A 14,235-nucleotide genomic window follows, 5' to 3' on the forward strand; every position below is an offset into this window, starting at 1 on the left:
TGCCACCCTGCGAATGAAACTCATTTCGGCCGCTTGCATCCGAGATCTTGTCTTGTCCTTTCGATCATGACCCAAAGCTCATGACCATAGATGAGAGTAGGAACATAGATTGACCGGTAAATCAAGAGCTTTGCCTTTATGCTCAGTTCCTTCTTTACCACAGCGGAACGGTACATTGACCGCATTACTGCTGCACCGATCGGCCTTTCAATCTCACGCTGCATCCTTCCCTCACTCGTAAACAAAACCCCAAGATACTTGAACTCCTCCACCTGGGATAAGGACTTTTCTCAAACCTGGCGATAGCAAACTACTTTTTTCCGGTGGAGCACCATGGCCTCAGACTTGGAGGTGTTGATTCTCATCCCAGCCACGTCACACTCTGCAACAAACCATCCCAGTGCATGCTAAAGGTCCATGTTCGATGAAGCCAACAGAACGATATTGTCTGCGAATAACAGAGATTAAATCCTGTGGTCCCCGAACCTTGGGTCCCCGAACCTCCAGCCCAAGGCTTCGCTTTGAAATTCTGTCCATAAAAATTCTGAACAGAATTGGGAACAAAGGACAGCCCTGCCGGAGTCCAACATGCACTGGGAACAAGTCTGACTTATTGCCGGCAATGTGAAGCAAATTCCTACTCTGTTCATACAGGGACAAGACGGCCCTTAAAAAAAAGAATACCATGAGGGACAGTTGAATGTCTTCTCCAAGTCCACAAAACACATGTGGACTGGTTGGGCATACTCCCATGAACCCTCGAGCGCCCTGGTAAGGGTATAGAGCTGGTCCAGTGTGCCACAGCCCAGACGAAAACCGCATTGTTCCTCCTGGATCCTAGGTTCAACCATCGGCCAGATCCTCCTCTCCAGTACCCTGGCATAGACTTTCCCTGGGAGGCTGAGGAGTGTGATCGCCCTATAGTTGGAGCACATCCTCTGGTCACCTTTCTTAAAAATGGGAACTACCACCACATTTGCCCATTCCAGGGGTACTGTCCCCAATCTCCATGCGACATTGTAGAGACGTGTCAGCCAAGACAGCCCCAAAATATCCAGTAACCTAAGATACACAAGGTGAATCTCGTCCACTCCCGCTGCTTTGCCACTGCGGAGCTTGTAAATTACATCAGTGACCTCCGCTTGGGTGATGGGTGAGTCCACCCCTGCACCCCCAGTCTCTGCTTCCCCAATGAAAGGCTATTCTGCTGTGAAAGTGGGGAGCTGTTAACCTCGACTGGGGATGTTGTCGGACGGTGGAAGTATCACTTTGAGGATTTCCTTAACCCCATAGACATGTCTTTCATTGAGAAAGCTATTTCCTAATTGAATTATTCATAGTTTAATATAAGCTCTGAACCCTCATCTCAAATGTAAGGAACAGGGAAGGAAACTGAAGGAAATAATAATAAATTTGTGTTTGGGTATCAACATTAACCCAGTATTTGTTGCTTCCCTTTTCTCATTTTTTTTATATGAATATTTTTCATATTTACTTTATATTATTTGCTTATTGATTTTATTATTCATGAATCATTCTTTGCATTAATGTTATTTTTTTTTCTTGATTTCTTGAGTTTTTAATGAGTTCAGAATGAATATTTTATTAATAAGAAGTGCATTTTCACTTTTGGCTAATTTAGTCTTTCATTGCAGGGTTTTTACTTTTAGAACTTCTTTACAAAAAAAAAAAAAAAAAAAACTCAACCTAGAATCTTTTTATAGAATCTTTAGTCTGTTTGGCAAATTAATAAAATATGTTATAAACACTCCAGAAGGAAGTGAAGTAGGAATCACTGGTCCCTTTATTAAAGATAGTTTAATTCTTCATTTTTGAAGCTGCTAGTTGACAAAAACAGTGCTGTTTTAAAATTTCAAAGTCATTCAGAGAGTCAGAAAGTAGAAGAAATCAGGCTTTACTTTTCTGTTTTATTGATTGTATTTAATAAGCAATAAAATCATTGTGGGCCGGTTTGCAATTGCAATACTCCACTATTTAGAGCAAGGTAGGACGAGGATAACCTAGCTCTGTGGAAGCCAATCATGTTGTTTATTTACCCGCATAGGTATGTGACATGGAATAGTTTGACGTTTCCTAATTTGATTTTAAACAATCTATTATGGATTTGATTTCCCAGCTGAGAGGACTTGCCAGCCAGAACACACCAAATGCCAGTCGACTAATATCTGCATCCCGCGCTCGTATCTATGTGATGGAGATAATGACTGCGGAGACAACAGTGACGAGAGTCCCACACACTGCGGTGAGTCTTAACAAGTTAGGAAATTATCCATGGCAACTTTAATATAATACAGTTTGATATATTTACCTTCGGCGCTTGGCTCATAATGATATTTGGTGTTTGGCCCTTTATATGAAAAAGTTTGGGCACCCCTGGTTTAGATGCTTAATCTCTGACTGTCATTTTGTCCATCACTCCTCAGCCACATCTAAATGCTCCCACAATGAGTTCCGCTGCTCGAGTGGACGCTGTATTCCTGGCCACTGGTACTGTGATGGAGGAACAGACTGTAATGATGGATCTGATGAGCCCATTACCTGTAGTAAGTAGCATTAGTGCATTACAGTTACCCAGTGTATTGATATGGGTTTGGCAAGGGAGGTGTGCATCCATGTGCAGTTTATTAATAAAGAATAATCAGGCAGGTAATGGTCAAACAGGTACAAACAGAAGCATGATGGCTATCCAAAAGAGTAGTCATTGTAACAGGCGAAAAGATTGATGCAGGCTGAACATGGCAGGACAGAGAAAACACTTTGTAATGTTCACAGGAAAAACAAGACTCAACACTGGATGAGTGTTCGTGAGTTTTATATACAGTTATCAGTACAATGAGCTTTGCTGTGTATGTGCGTGCAATTTGTTAATTTGGAACTGGTGTGTGAGGTGCATGATGGGAGTTGTAGTTTGGCTGTATATGGACGTGATCTCCAGTGGAGGCATAACTGCTGGCAATCACAACACCTGGGATTAGTGGCTTGTAATTATTTTTAACCTTTTTACAGGTGAATTTTTTTTTAAATATTAAAACTGGAAGGAAACAACGCAGTCGTACACCTCTCATGTTTATTTTTTAATATATTATATTTAGTAATAGAATATTTAGTCATTTAGATTAGGGCTGCAACTTATTTTAATAATCTATTAATCTTTTGGTTATTTTTTTTCGATTAATCAATGAATCTGATTAAAAAAAAACAAGAAAAGCATTCATTTCCAACCTTTTATTCAAAAAAGCGCATCCCTGAGCTGTTCTGATAGTAATAAAATAAAAAGCTAACTAAGTAGTTTTGTCCTGTTTTCAATCCAAGTATCTAAAAAAATCTTGAATCAAGATACATGAAATACTAGACACATGAAATAGCATAAGAAATTATGTCTTTTTTTTTTTTAAACCCACCTTAAAATTAAGTGATTGTCTGCTTAACTTTCTTACTTAGGGGTGAGAAAAATAATCCTAATTAGATATAACCTCAAACTGAAGTATAAAGCATCACTTCATTTTCTCATGACATTTGTCTTGCCTAGTCTTGATATAAGATTTTCAAGATAATTAAACTGGAAATGAGATGAAATGACTAAGAAAAGCTTTTTTTTTTGCAGTGCAGCTATACATGACAACACATGGAAAAATTAATGATCCAAAAAAGAGCAGTGAAAAAAATGTATCTTTAGTCTTGCAATGCAAAGTAACTCTACCATCGCTTCTTTTTCTGTTGGTAACCCTTTTGCTGCTGAGTTAAAAAGATTCTATCTGAAACCAGTTGTGACTGTTGTTAGGCGATCATTATTTTAGATTGCTAACTCTTAATGTTTCTATGGCAATGCGTCATGTCTGTTACATGACAGATCGCAGCCACAATAGAGCTGTATGACAGACATGTCCTCTTTATTATGCTTTTCTGTTTTTATACAAAATATACACACGCTCATCTTGTCATCAACTACCTGATATTCCATTTCACATAAATATGTGAGTGTTTCTGTTGTTTAAACGGTGTATAAATTATCTTGATCGTGATCTATAATGTGAGATGGGCATCGCCATGTTTACTTACGGCTGCATGTTTGCCTCATTCAAAACAGCAGAACATGTAGGATTCAGCACGTAAATTCATCATTTACTCCCCAAATACATGCAAGCAAGTGGCTGGCCAGATGGGAGCAAAATAGATTCAACTTTATAGTTAATTTTACTACGTGACTGGCGTGATTATGACGTATCGCCTGTTGTTGGTGTCTCAGGGGGAAAATCCTCCTGCTGACACCAAACAACAGTTCATCAAACTGGGCTCGGCTTAGTCAGAAGCACTGCTTAAAGCTTCCATCATCTAGGTACAATTTCTGGAGAAAATTTCGAACTCACAGAGCTGGTGCACCTCAGAATGGATCTAGTGGACTCAGGCACGGCTCCAAACGAATTGACACTGTTTTTCAGCCTTCCTAAAGCCCTGTTAGCCATTTAGCAACAAAGCTAGTCACCGGGCAGAAGCCCTGCCCATGACATGAATCCACGTCTATTGCTCAGTGAATTTGACGCACAAATTAAGTAAATTTGATACGTGAATGAAGCGAGTAATCTCAAAACGTTCACAAGTCTATTTATACACAAATACAGAATCACACACTCACACACACAGAACCACATACATACTGAAACACACACATACACACACACACACACACACACACACACAGAAACACATAAACAAATACAGAATCACACACTCACACACACAGAAACACATACATACTGAAACACACACACACACACACACACACACACACAGAAACACATAAACAAATACAGAATTACACACACAGAACTACGCACAAACACACACAGAACCACATACACAAATACAGAAACACATACACACACACTCACAGAGAAACACACACACACACACACACACACACACACACACACACACACACACAGAAACACATAAACAAGTACAGAATTACACACTCACACACACAGAACCACATACATACTGAAACACACACACACACACACACACACACAGAAACACATAAACAAATACAGAATTACACACACAGAACTACGCACAAACACACACAGAACCACATACACAAATACAGAAACACATACACACACACTCACAGAGAAACACACACACACACACACACACACACACACACAGAAACACATAAACAAGTACAGAATTACACACACAGAACTACGCACAAACACACACACACACACACACACACACAAATACAGAAACACATACACACACACTCACAGAGAAACACACACACACACACACACACACACATACACAGAGAGAGAGAGAGAGAGAGAAACACTTACACAAATACAGAATTACACACACACACAGAAACGCATACACAAAAACAAAATTGCACACACAGAACTAAGCACAAACACACACACACATACACATACACAGAGAGAGAGAATTACATACACAAATACAGAATTACACACACACACAAACACAGTGCTCCATTCTCTAATTTTTTCTCTCTCACACCTCTCTCTCTCTCTCTCTCTCTCTCTCTCTCTCTCTCTCTCTTTCTCTCACTGTCATTTACACACACAAACACTCCTCCATCATCCTTGTCTCACACAAACACACACACACACACACACTCCCCATCCTCTCTCCTTTGTCCCGTTAATCACAGCACCCCTCTGTGTCTTTTGTTCAGTCAGAACGCTACAGACAGGAATGCCGCTCGTCTCCCAGAGTTCCCGCACTGATGATGCAGTTTAAATGTGTGTGTGTGTGGGTGTTTGTGTGAGCTGTGAGACATGGCCCTGCAGCGGCTGGCTCTTCTTCTGCTGCTTGACTCGCTGTTTGTGTTCTCCACAGCCTCTCTGGTAAGGACCTGCAACTCTGAGCAGTTTCGCTGCGATGACGGACGCTGCATCGCCTCCTCCTGGATCTGTGATGGAGACAACGACTGCGGAGACATGAGCGACGAGGACCAGAGACACAACTGTGGTCAGTAGTGACTGTGCCCAACTCACTTGAGGCCTCTTTTCTCTCTAAAATCTCCACTAGGGCGGTTTATTTATTGATTGGCAGCTTTGAGAAACTGTACGGTCCACAAATTAGTTTGCAACAGTAAGCCGAGACCCCTTAGAAAAGGGATAATTTTTCCTGCTATTGCAAATGAATCTAGCAGCAGCATTTTGGATCAACTGAAGGCGAGAAATTTGTAATTTTGAAATGCAACAGGAAAGTGAATTGCAGTAGTCTACATGTGACGTAAAATAGCGTAATCAAAACAAAGGGATCAAGGAATCAAAACAAAGTATCCTAAAAAACAACAGCATATCTTTTCTAACGCTATTTATGATTCCTAGCAGGCTTATGATTTCTTATAATGCTGCCTAGGGAGGCCTCTCATAAGGCTTACTACAAAGCTCACAGCCATGCAGTTATTTTACACTGATTTGATCATGAATGTGGTAAAGAAATGTGTGATTTATAACTCCGGCCTGATGTTTTTGTGTCCACCGTTCAGCGAACCGCACGTGCTCAGCTCAGGAGTTCACCTGTGTGAATAACAGGCCTCCTCAGAGGAAGTGTATCCCGCGGGACTGGGTGTGTGACGGAGATGCTGACTGTTCAGACGCCTTCGATGAGCACCAGAACTGCACCCGCAGGTCCTGCTCCACCAATGAGTTCACCTGCAACAACGGCCTCTGCATCCGCAGCTCATACAGGTCAGAGAGCCATTCAGAGCTAACAAACAATAAATAAATAAATAAATAAATAAAATACGCAGATGCATTGAATGAGATGACAGGAGTGCAACCTCAATTATTTTTCTAAATAAATGCACTGAGCCAAAATTACTTATTTTTACTTTTTGTTTTTTCATAAATTGAGCAAAAAAAAAATATTTTTTTACATCAGTAACTTGAGCAAAAGAAGCTTATTTTTATTGTTTTAATAAATGCATTAGATAAAAAAACTTGTTTTTATTTTTTACATAAATAAATTGAGCAAAATATTCCTTTCAAAATTGTTTTAATGAATGCTTTGAGCAATAAAAAGTTATTTGTATTTTTTTTACATAAGTAAATTGAGCAGAAGATACTTATTTTTGTTGTTTTAATAAATGTACTAAGCAAAAGAGACTTATTTAATTTTTTTAATAAATAAATTGAGCAAAAGAGACTTTGTTATTGGTTTAGTAAAAGCATTGAACAAAAAGACTTATTTTTTGCAGTAGTAAATTGAGCAAAAGGGACGTATTTTACTTATTTTATTAAATGCATTGGGCAATTAAGACTTGTTTTTAATTTTTACATAAATAAATTTAGCAAAATATTCCTTTTAAAATTGTGTTAATGAATGCATTGTACAAAAAAGAGTTATTTGTATTTTTTACATAAAGTGAGCAGAAAAGACATATTTTTATAGTTTTAATAAATGCACTGAGCAAAAGAGACTTATTTAAATTTTTTTATAAATAAATTGAGCAAAAGAGACTTTAAAAATAATAATAATAATAATAAAAGAACTGAGTAATAGACTTGTTAAGTTTTTTTTAATAAATGCATTGAGCAAAAAAATACATATTTAAATTTTTTACATAAATTGAGCAAAAGAGACATATTTTTATTGCTTTAATAAATGCTTTGAACAAATTAGACTTATATATATATATATATATATATATATATATATATATATATATATATATATATATATATATATATATATTTTAAATAAATAGATTGAGCAAAGTAGATTTATTTTTATTGTTTTAATAAATGCATTGAGCAAAAAAAATATTTTTTTTACATAAATTAAGCAGAAGAGACTTATTTTTATTGTTTTAAATAATGCATTGAACAAAAGAAACTTTTTAAAAATAAATAAATCAAGCAAAAGAGACTTTTTATTGTTTAAATAAATGCATTGAGCAGAAAAGGCATATTTCTATTTCTTTGCATAAATAAATTGAGCAAGAGACTTGTTTTTTTTTTTTTTTTAATAAATGCATTTCGCAGAAGAGGCTTATTTTTTATTCTCTTCTGCCTAATGTATTTAGTAAAACAATAAAAACTATAAAATATGAAAGATAATACAATAAAATAATAAATAAACAATAAACATTAAAAATATTTAAAAGACTTATTCTTTAAAGAAATTCTTTGAGCAGAAGAGACTTACTTAGGCTCAGTATTATGCTGTAGGATGAGATCAGCAAATATTTTTATTCTTTAAATATTGTTTTATTGAATGATACATCTTTTTTATGCTTAAATTGTCATTTAATTGAAATGCACAAATTATTTGCAAATATTGTTTTGTGTATTTTTATGAGAACATAATGACTACATAGCCATAAAAACATACAACACACAATGTGAATTATTATCCCTATTATCATTACAGTTACTATCTGTAGATGTGGTAGTAGTAGTAATCATCAACAGAAAATATATCTATTTTTATTTGAATTGTAATATTTTTAAATATACTTTCGTATTAGTTGGATTAGTTGACTTCACTTATACAATAGAGTATACATGTTGCCTTGTACAACACAGTGGCGCAGTAGGTAGTGCTGTCGCCTCACAGCAAGAAAGTCGCTCAGTTGGCGTTTCTGTGTGGAGTTTGCATGTTCTCCCTGCATTCGTGTGGGTTTCCTCTGGGTGTTCCGGTTTCCCCCACAATCCAAAGACATGCGGTACAGGTGAATTGGGCAGGCTAAATTGTCCGTAGTGTATAAGTGTGTGTGAATGTGTGTGTGGATGTTTCCCAGAGATTGGTTGCGGCTGGAAGGGCATCTGCTGCGTAAAAATGTGCCGGATAAGTTAGCAGTTCATTCCGCTGTGGCGACCCTGGATTAATAAAGGGACTAGGCTGACAAGAAAATGAATGAATGAATGTTGCCTTGTAATTATTTAGTAAACAAACTATGGGCATAATTATAAAAGTTATGTTAGCAAAACTAGCAAAACCAACTTGTTGCTTTTAAGGCAACGGGTTTACTCACTATTTTTAAGTAAAGTAACTTTTCACTTTTTTACAGTTTTCCGCTAATAATCATAATTTCTCCCATAATGCCCTGCTGCTTTAGGTGTGATCGGCGTAATGACTGTGGAGACAGCAGTGATGAGCAGGGCTGCACGTATCAGCCGTGTCAGCAGCATCAGTTCACCTGTCAGAACGGCCGCTGCATCTCCAGGGATTTCCTCTGTGATGGAGATAACGACTGCGGGGACGAGTCTGATGAGCTGGACCACCTGTGCAGGATGCCTGCGCCCACCTGCCCATCCGGACACTTCCGCTGCGACAACGGCAACTGTCTGCCACAGAGCCAAGTGTGTGACAGAAATGACGACTGCAGCGACAACAGCGACGAGAAGGGCTGCGGTGAGAACTACAGCATCTGTTATTTTGTCATCCCTGCTTCTTAAAGTCTCTTTCAACCAGTTGCTGAGACTATTGTTTCAGTATGTTGATGTCCTTCCAACTGAAGTGGAGTATTGAGTTGGAGGCGGGGCTTCTTTTGCGAATCATTCTCTCAGAGCAAACTAACTGTAAAAGGGGTGTGGTCAATGTGCGTATTATACATTGAGGATGGGGGGTCAACTTTTTTCGGCAGTAGTTTGGGAATGCTTTAGTAAAATTTACGAATGTATTTAAATTACATCTAATTTATTATTCAAATTTAAACGTTTTCAGTGTTTTGAGAGATATTTAGTAACAATTTTAGAGGTTACTGTTGGTCAAGTTATACAATTTATGTGTCTAATTTTTTTAGGCTACATGCAGATATAAACATCTATTTTACAAGAAAGTTTTGTGAATACTAAAGATGTCTATTGGTGCTCTAGAACTGCCAGTTTCAGACTGTTGAATTAGATTTTTCCTAGCATTGATTGGCACATTAAGCATTCACAATGGTATAGGCCGTTATAGGGGGGATCAAATGTATATTTATATAATACAGTTTTTATTATTAATATTTAAGATACAGATCAGAGATCAGAGAAAGCTATTTCTTAAATAATAAAGGTCTGACCCCCCCATATATCATGTTTTGATGTCCTTCGGTGGAGATCAAGCATTAATTGGGGGTCAGTCGCCTCCCAAACCCCCCTGTAATTCGCACCCTGCAGTTTGCAACAATATATTCAAGTTACAACAGCATCTAACAAAATGAAGGATAGACAACAAACTTTATTGTGTTAGCCAAATGACCTTTTCCTCTTCAATCAGAGGCACTTTTACAATGCTTTTGTTCTTAAAAACTCAATTTTTAAGTCGAGTGCTCAAAAAAATTAAGTTGTTTCAGCTAGTTTTTAAAATTAAAATTCAAAACAAATCCAGTGTTATGTACTTAATAACATGCAAATTTTCAAGTTTAGAACCTCAAATCAATTAAGTAGCTGAAATTGTTTCATTTTTTGTTTGTTTTCAAATTTAGTGTTTATTTGGTTGCATTAAACAACAACATTTTTGTTTTCCAGTGATTTTTTATTTGTTTTAAACCACAGATTTTCATTGTTTTACTAAACAAAGACATGTACTGTTCCACCATGATGTCATATAAAATTCACTTTAATGTGAGATAGGACTAAAAAGGGGGTCATAAACGAATATTTTCTCAAATCAAATAAGTTGCGGCTCAGACCTGAAAATAGTATTTCATACGTCAGAACTTAACAACCAGATTATAATAATTTCTGAGGATCATGTGACATTAAAGGCTGGATGTAAATGATGCTGAAAATTCAGCTTGCAACAGTAAAACATATTTTAAACTACATTAAATTAGAAAAAAGTTTTTTTTTAATTGTAACCAAATTTCACCATATAACAGTTTTAAAATCTATTTTTAAAATAAATGATTAAATGCATTATGAGGAAAAAACAAACAAACATTTTTTTTAAAAGAATGAATTTAGCAAAACAAGACTTGAAAAAAACATTAAGTAAAATAGACCTATTTTTTTAAAATGATTGCATTGTGAGCAAAAAAAACAAAAAAACTAATTGAGACTTGTTATTGTTTTAATAAATACAATGTGTGAAAAAATTGTATTTTTATTTTTAAAAATAAAAATATTTTTTTGCTTACAATACAATAATTGAAATATTAATATATATATATATATATAAAATTATTATTTTTTTGCTTACAATGCATTGTGTAAAATAGACTTATTTTATATTTCAATAATTGTACTTTGAGCAAAAAAGAATAATTTTTATTTTAAATAAATACAATAATCAAAATACACTTATTTAATTTTTTTATGATTCTATTTTGAGCAAAAATATTAATTTCTATTTTTAAATGAATACAGTGAGCAAAACAGACTTCTTTTTATTTTTAAAATGATTATATTTTGAACAAAAAAATATTTATTTTTATTTTTAAATGAATACAATAAGCAAAATAGACTTTTAAATACAAAAAAGAGGCTTATTTTAAATGTATAAATAAATGCGTTGAGCAAAAGTGACCAATTTGTTTTTTTAACTAAATGCATTGCACAAAAGACTTGTTTTTATTTATGTATAAATGCATTTGAGCAAAAAAAATACTTATTTGAACAAAATAACCAATTCTTAATTTATGAATGAATGCATTAAACATAAGAGACTTTTTTTTTTTTTTTTTATTCCTATTGGATTTTCATTAATATATTGATTTTTACATAAAAGCATTCTTAGCAATCATAGTAGTGAACTGTACTGTGTTGTAGTGGACATTGCATGACAGCCACACAAAAAAGCCCAGAACTCACTGTACTGTATGTATTTTTTCTCTCATGTCATCGCAGGCATCAACGAATGCACAGACCCATCAATGCACCACTGTGACCACAACTGCACCGACACACTGACCAGTTTCATCTGCACCTGTCGGCCCGGCTACCGCCTCATGTCTGACAACAAAACCTGCGACGACATCGACGAGTGCTCTGTCACACCCAGCGTCTGCAGTCAGGTCTGCGAAAACACCCTGGGCTCATACGTCTGCAAATGTGCTCCGGGATTCCTCCGTGAACCAGATGGTCACAGCTGCAGACAAAACAGCAACATCCACCCGTATTTAATCTTTAGCAACCGCTACTACCTGCGCAATCTGTCCACGGACGGAGAGGCCTATTCGCTCATCCTGCAGGGTCTGAGTAGCGTGGTGGCTCTTGATTTCGACCGCGTGGATAAACGCTTGTATTGGATCGATGTGAGCCGCAGAGTGCTGGAGCGGATGTTTTTTAACGGGACAGGCCGGGAGGCGGTGGTCAATGGGGTTCTGCATGGTGAAGGGCTGGCGGTCGACTGGATTGGGAGGAAGCTTTATTGGGTGGACAGTTTTCTGGATTGTCTGAAAGTGTCAGAGCTGGACGGACGCTTCGTGAGGAAGTTAGCTGAACACTGCGTCGATGATAATCACACATACTGCTTCCAAAATCCCAGAGCCGTCGTGCTGCATCCCAAATTTGGGTGAGTTTATCTGTGGGGGGAAACTGGAAGATTGGTGGGCATGTGCAATGTTTTACAGGGCTTCCACGCATCTTGAAGGTATTTAAGTTTCAGACATAGGGCCTGGAAAGTACCTGTTGTTGTCTATTTGAAGGAATACGTCAATAGAGCCATTTTAGTACAGGGTAGCGCTCCTTTAAAATGAATGCGGGACAAAGTTGCAGTGTAGGACTGTGGCCATCCAGAGCCAGAGAATTACACATATATCTATGATCGGGAGTTTTCCCGGAGGTCAGTATGCACATTTTTTTTTTAAATTACGCAACTTATAATTTTACATCACTTTTCTACATTGATGGATCAGTGATCGCACTAGCATTCCTGATAAAAAAGCTTGTGTTTGTGTGTATGGAAATGTACTATCCACCCTCCCTGTTAAGTTTGATCTAATCATGTCCTGAAACACATCTCCTCTCCTGCCTTCACTTCTCATACTGATGGAGAGAGCGGTTCATTTGTGAATGAATCTCCGTTAAGAACGACTCTTTCACTAGCCGACAATATTACAAGTTTCTGGCACCGCAGCATCTCATTGTCATAATTCTTTTGCATTGTTTGCTGATTTTATTTAACAAAACTAGTATAAGCCGAGTGTTTAGTGCGAGTTTGTGCTACTTTGCCTTATGGTGAATGCAGTAAGGGACTGTATTATCATCAATAACATGACCTGTTTAGCACATAAGTTAAAAATATACAAAAACGTAAAAAACTAAATCTTACCTATGAAATGTTCTGCTTTTGTGCTTCGTTTTCTTTGTTTGCTCATTACTACACACGTAGACAGCGCTAAAGTTCCGCTTCTTCACATAATAACAATGTCTTGTCTAGTGCGGTTGAATGACACTTGTCCTGGGAGCACTGTACAAATATGGTGGCGCTATTGATGCATTTAATTGATTCAATTTGGTCCTTTCGGTAGGACTAGCAAGGAGACTCTATAAATGGTCGTGTTTGGTTTCCTCTCGCAACTGCCTGTTTATGCTGTCTACATATTAGACAGAACATTTTACGTAATTTACATTTTATTTGGGCAGAGTGACAGCGTGAGACAGAGCTGTACAGGGCTCAAAATTAGCTATTTTACTTGGTAGCACTTAAAAAATTTAGGAGCACCAACCAAAAATGAATGAGCACCACTGCATTGTATAATAATGAATTTATTGTATTTGACAACAATAACCAGACTGTAATGACTTACTGATATTTGCGCTAAAATTCCAAAATGAAAGTCTAATAATTTAAAAATAATGATTATGACAATAATACTAACAATGATTTACATTTCTTATGATCATTCTGTATTAAATGTGCTTAAATGTGAGTTATCTGCTATATAAAGTCATACTGTTACATTATGAAAAATAAATCTATGGTTTGCATTCAACAAAAATGAAGCATTGCATTAAACAAATAATATTTCTGCTACAAAACAAATATTATATATAACAAATATAAAAATATAATACATTTTTCATTTCAATGCTGAAAGCTGCAAAGCAGTCATCTGTAATAAAATAGCAAAATAATATGCATGTCAGGAAAGAACGGGCAAAAGAAAGAAAGTCTCACTTCTGCCACTCTTTAAAAGTTTTGGTTTGGGTTTGTGTCATTGTAAATGCTCAGTCTCATTATGCTCTGATTTACATTTTTCTGTGTTTGTGGAAAAAAGCAGGCGAGTAATCTGACCCAATATTT

At 36.5% G+C, this 14,235-nt stretch overlaps 1 protein-coding gene across 7 annotated transcripts in view; it reads left to right on the forward strand.

The window, feature by feature from the left end:
* Window positions 1-14,235, forward strand: part of lrp2a (low density lipoprotein receptor-related protein 2a) — a 271,802-nt gene that overhangs the window by 194,199 nt on the left and 63,368 nt on the right. For all 7 annotated transcript variants that reach the window (NM_001194987.3, XM_087266935.1, XM_087266934.1 and 4 more), the window contains 6 exon segments: window positions 2,138-2,263; window positions 2,445-2,564; window positions 5,887-6,018; window positions 6,545-6,746; window positions 9,119-9,414; window positions 11,835-12,501. In NM_001194987.3, the coding sequence (NP_001181916.3) occupies window positions 2,138-2,263; window positions 2,445-2,564; window positions 5,887-6,018; window positions 6,545-6,746; window positions 9,119-9,414; window positions 11,835-12,501 (1,543 nt within the window).

The sequence above is a fragment of the Danio rerio genome, chromosome 9 (genome assembly GCF_052040795.2).
Source record: "Danio rerio strain M-AB ecotype USA chromosome 9, GRCz13ab, whole genome shotgun sequence".
Classification (NCBI taxonomy): domain Eukaryota; kingdom Metazoa; phylum Chordata; class Actinopteri; order Cypriniformes; family Danionidae; genus Danio; species Danio rerio.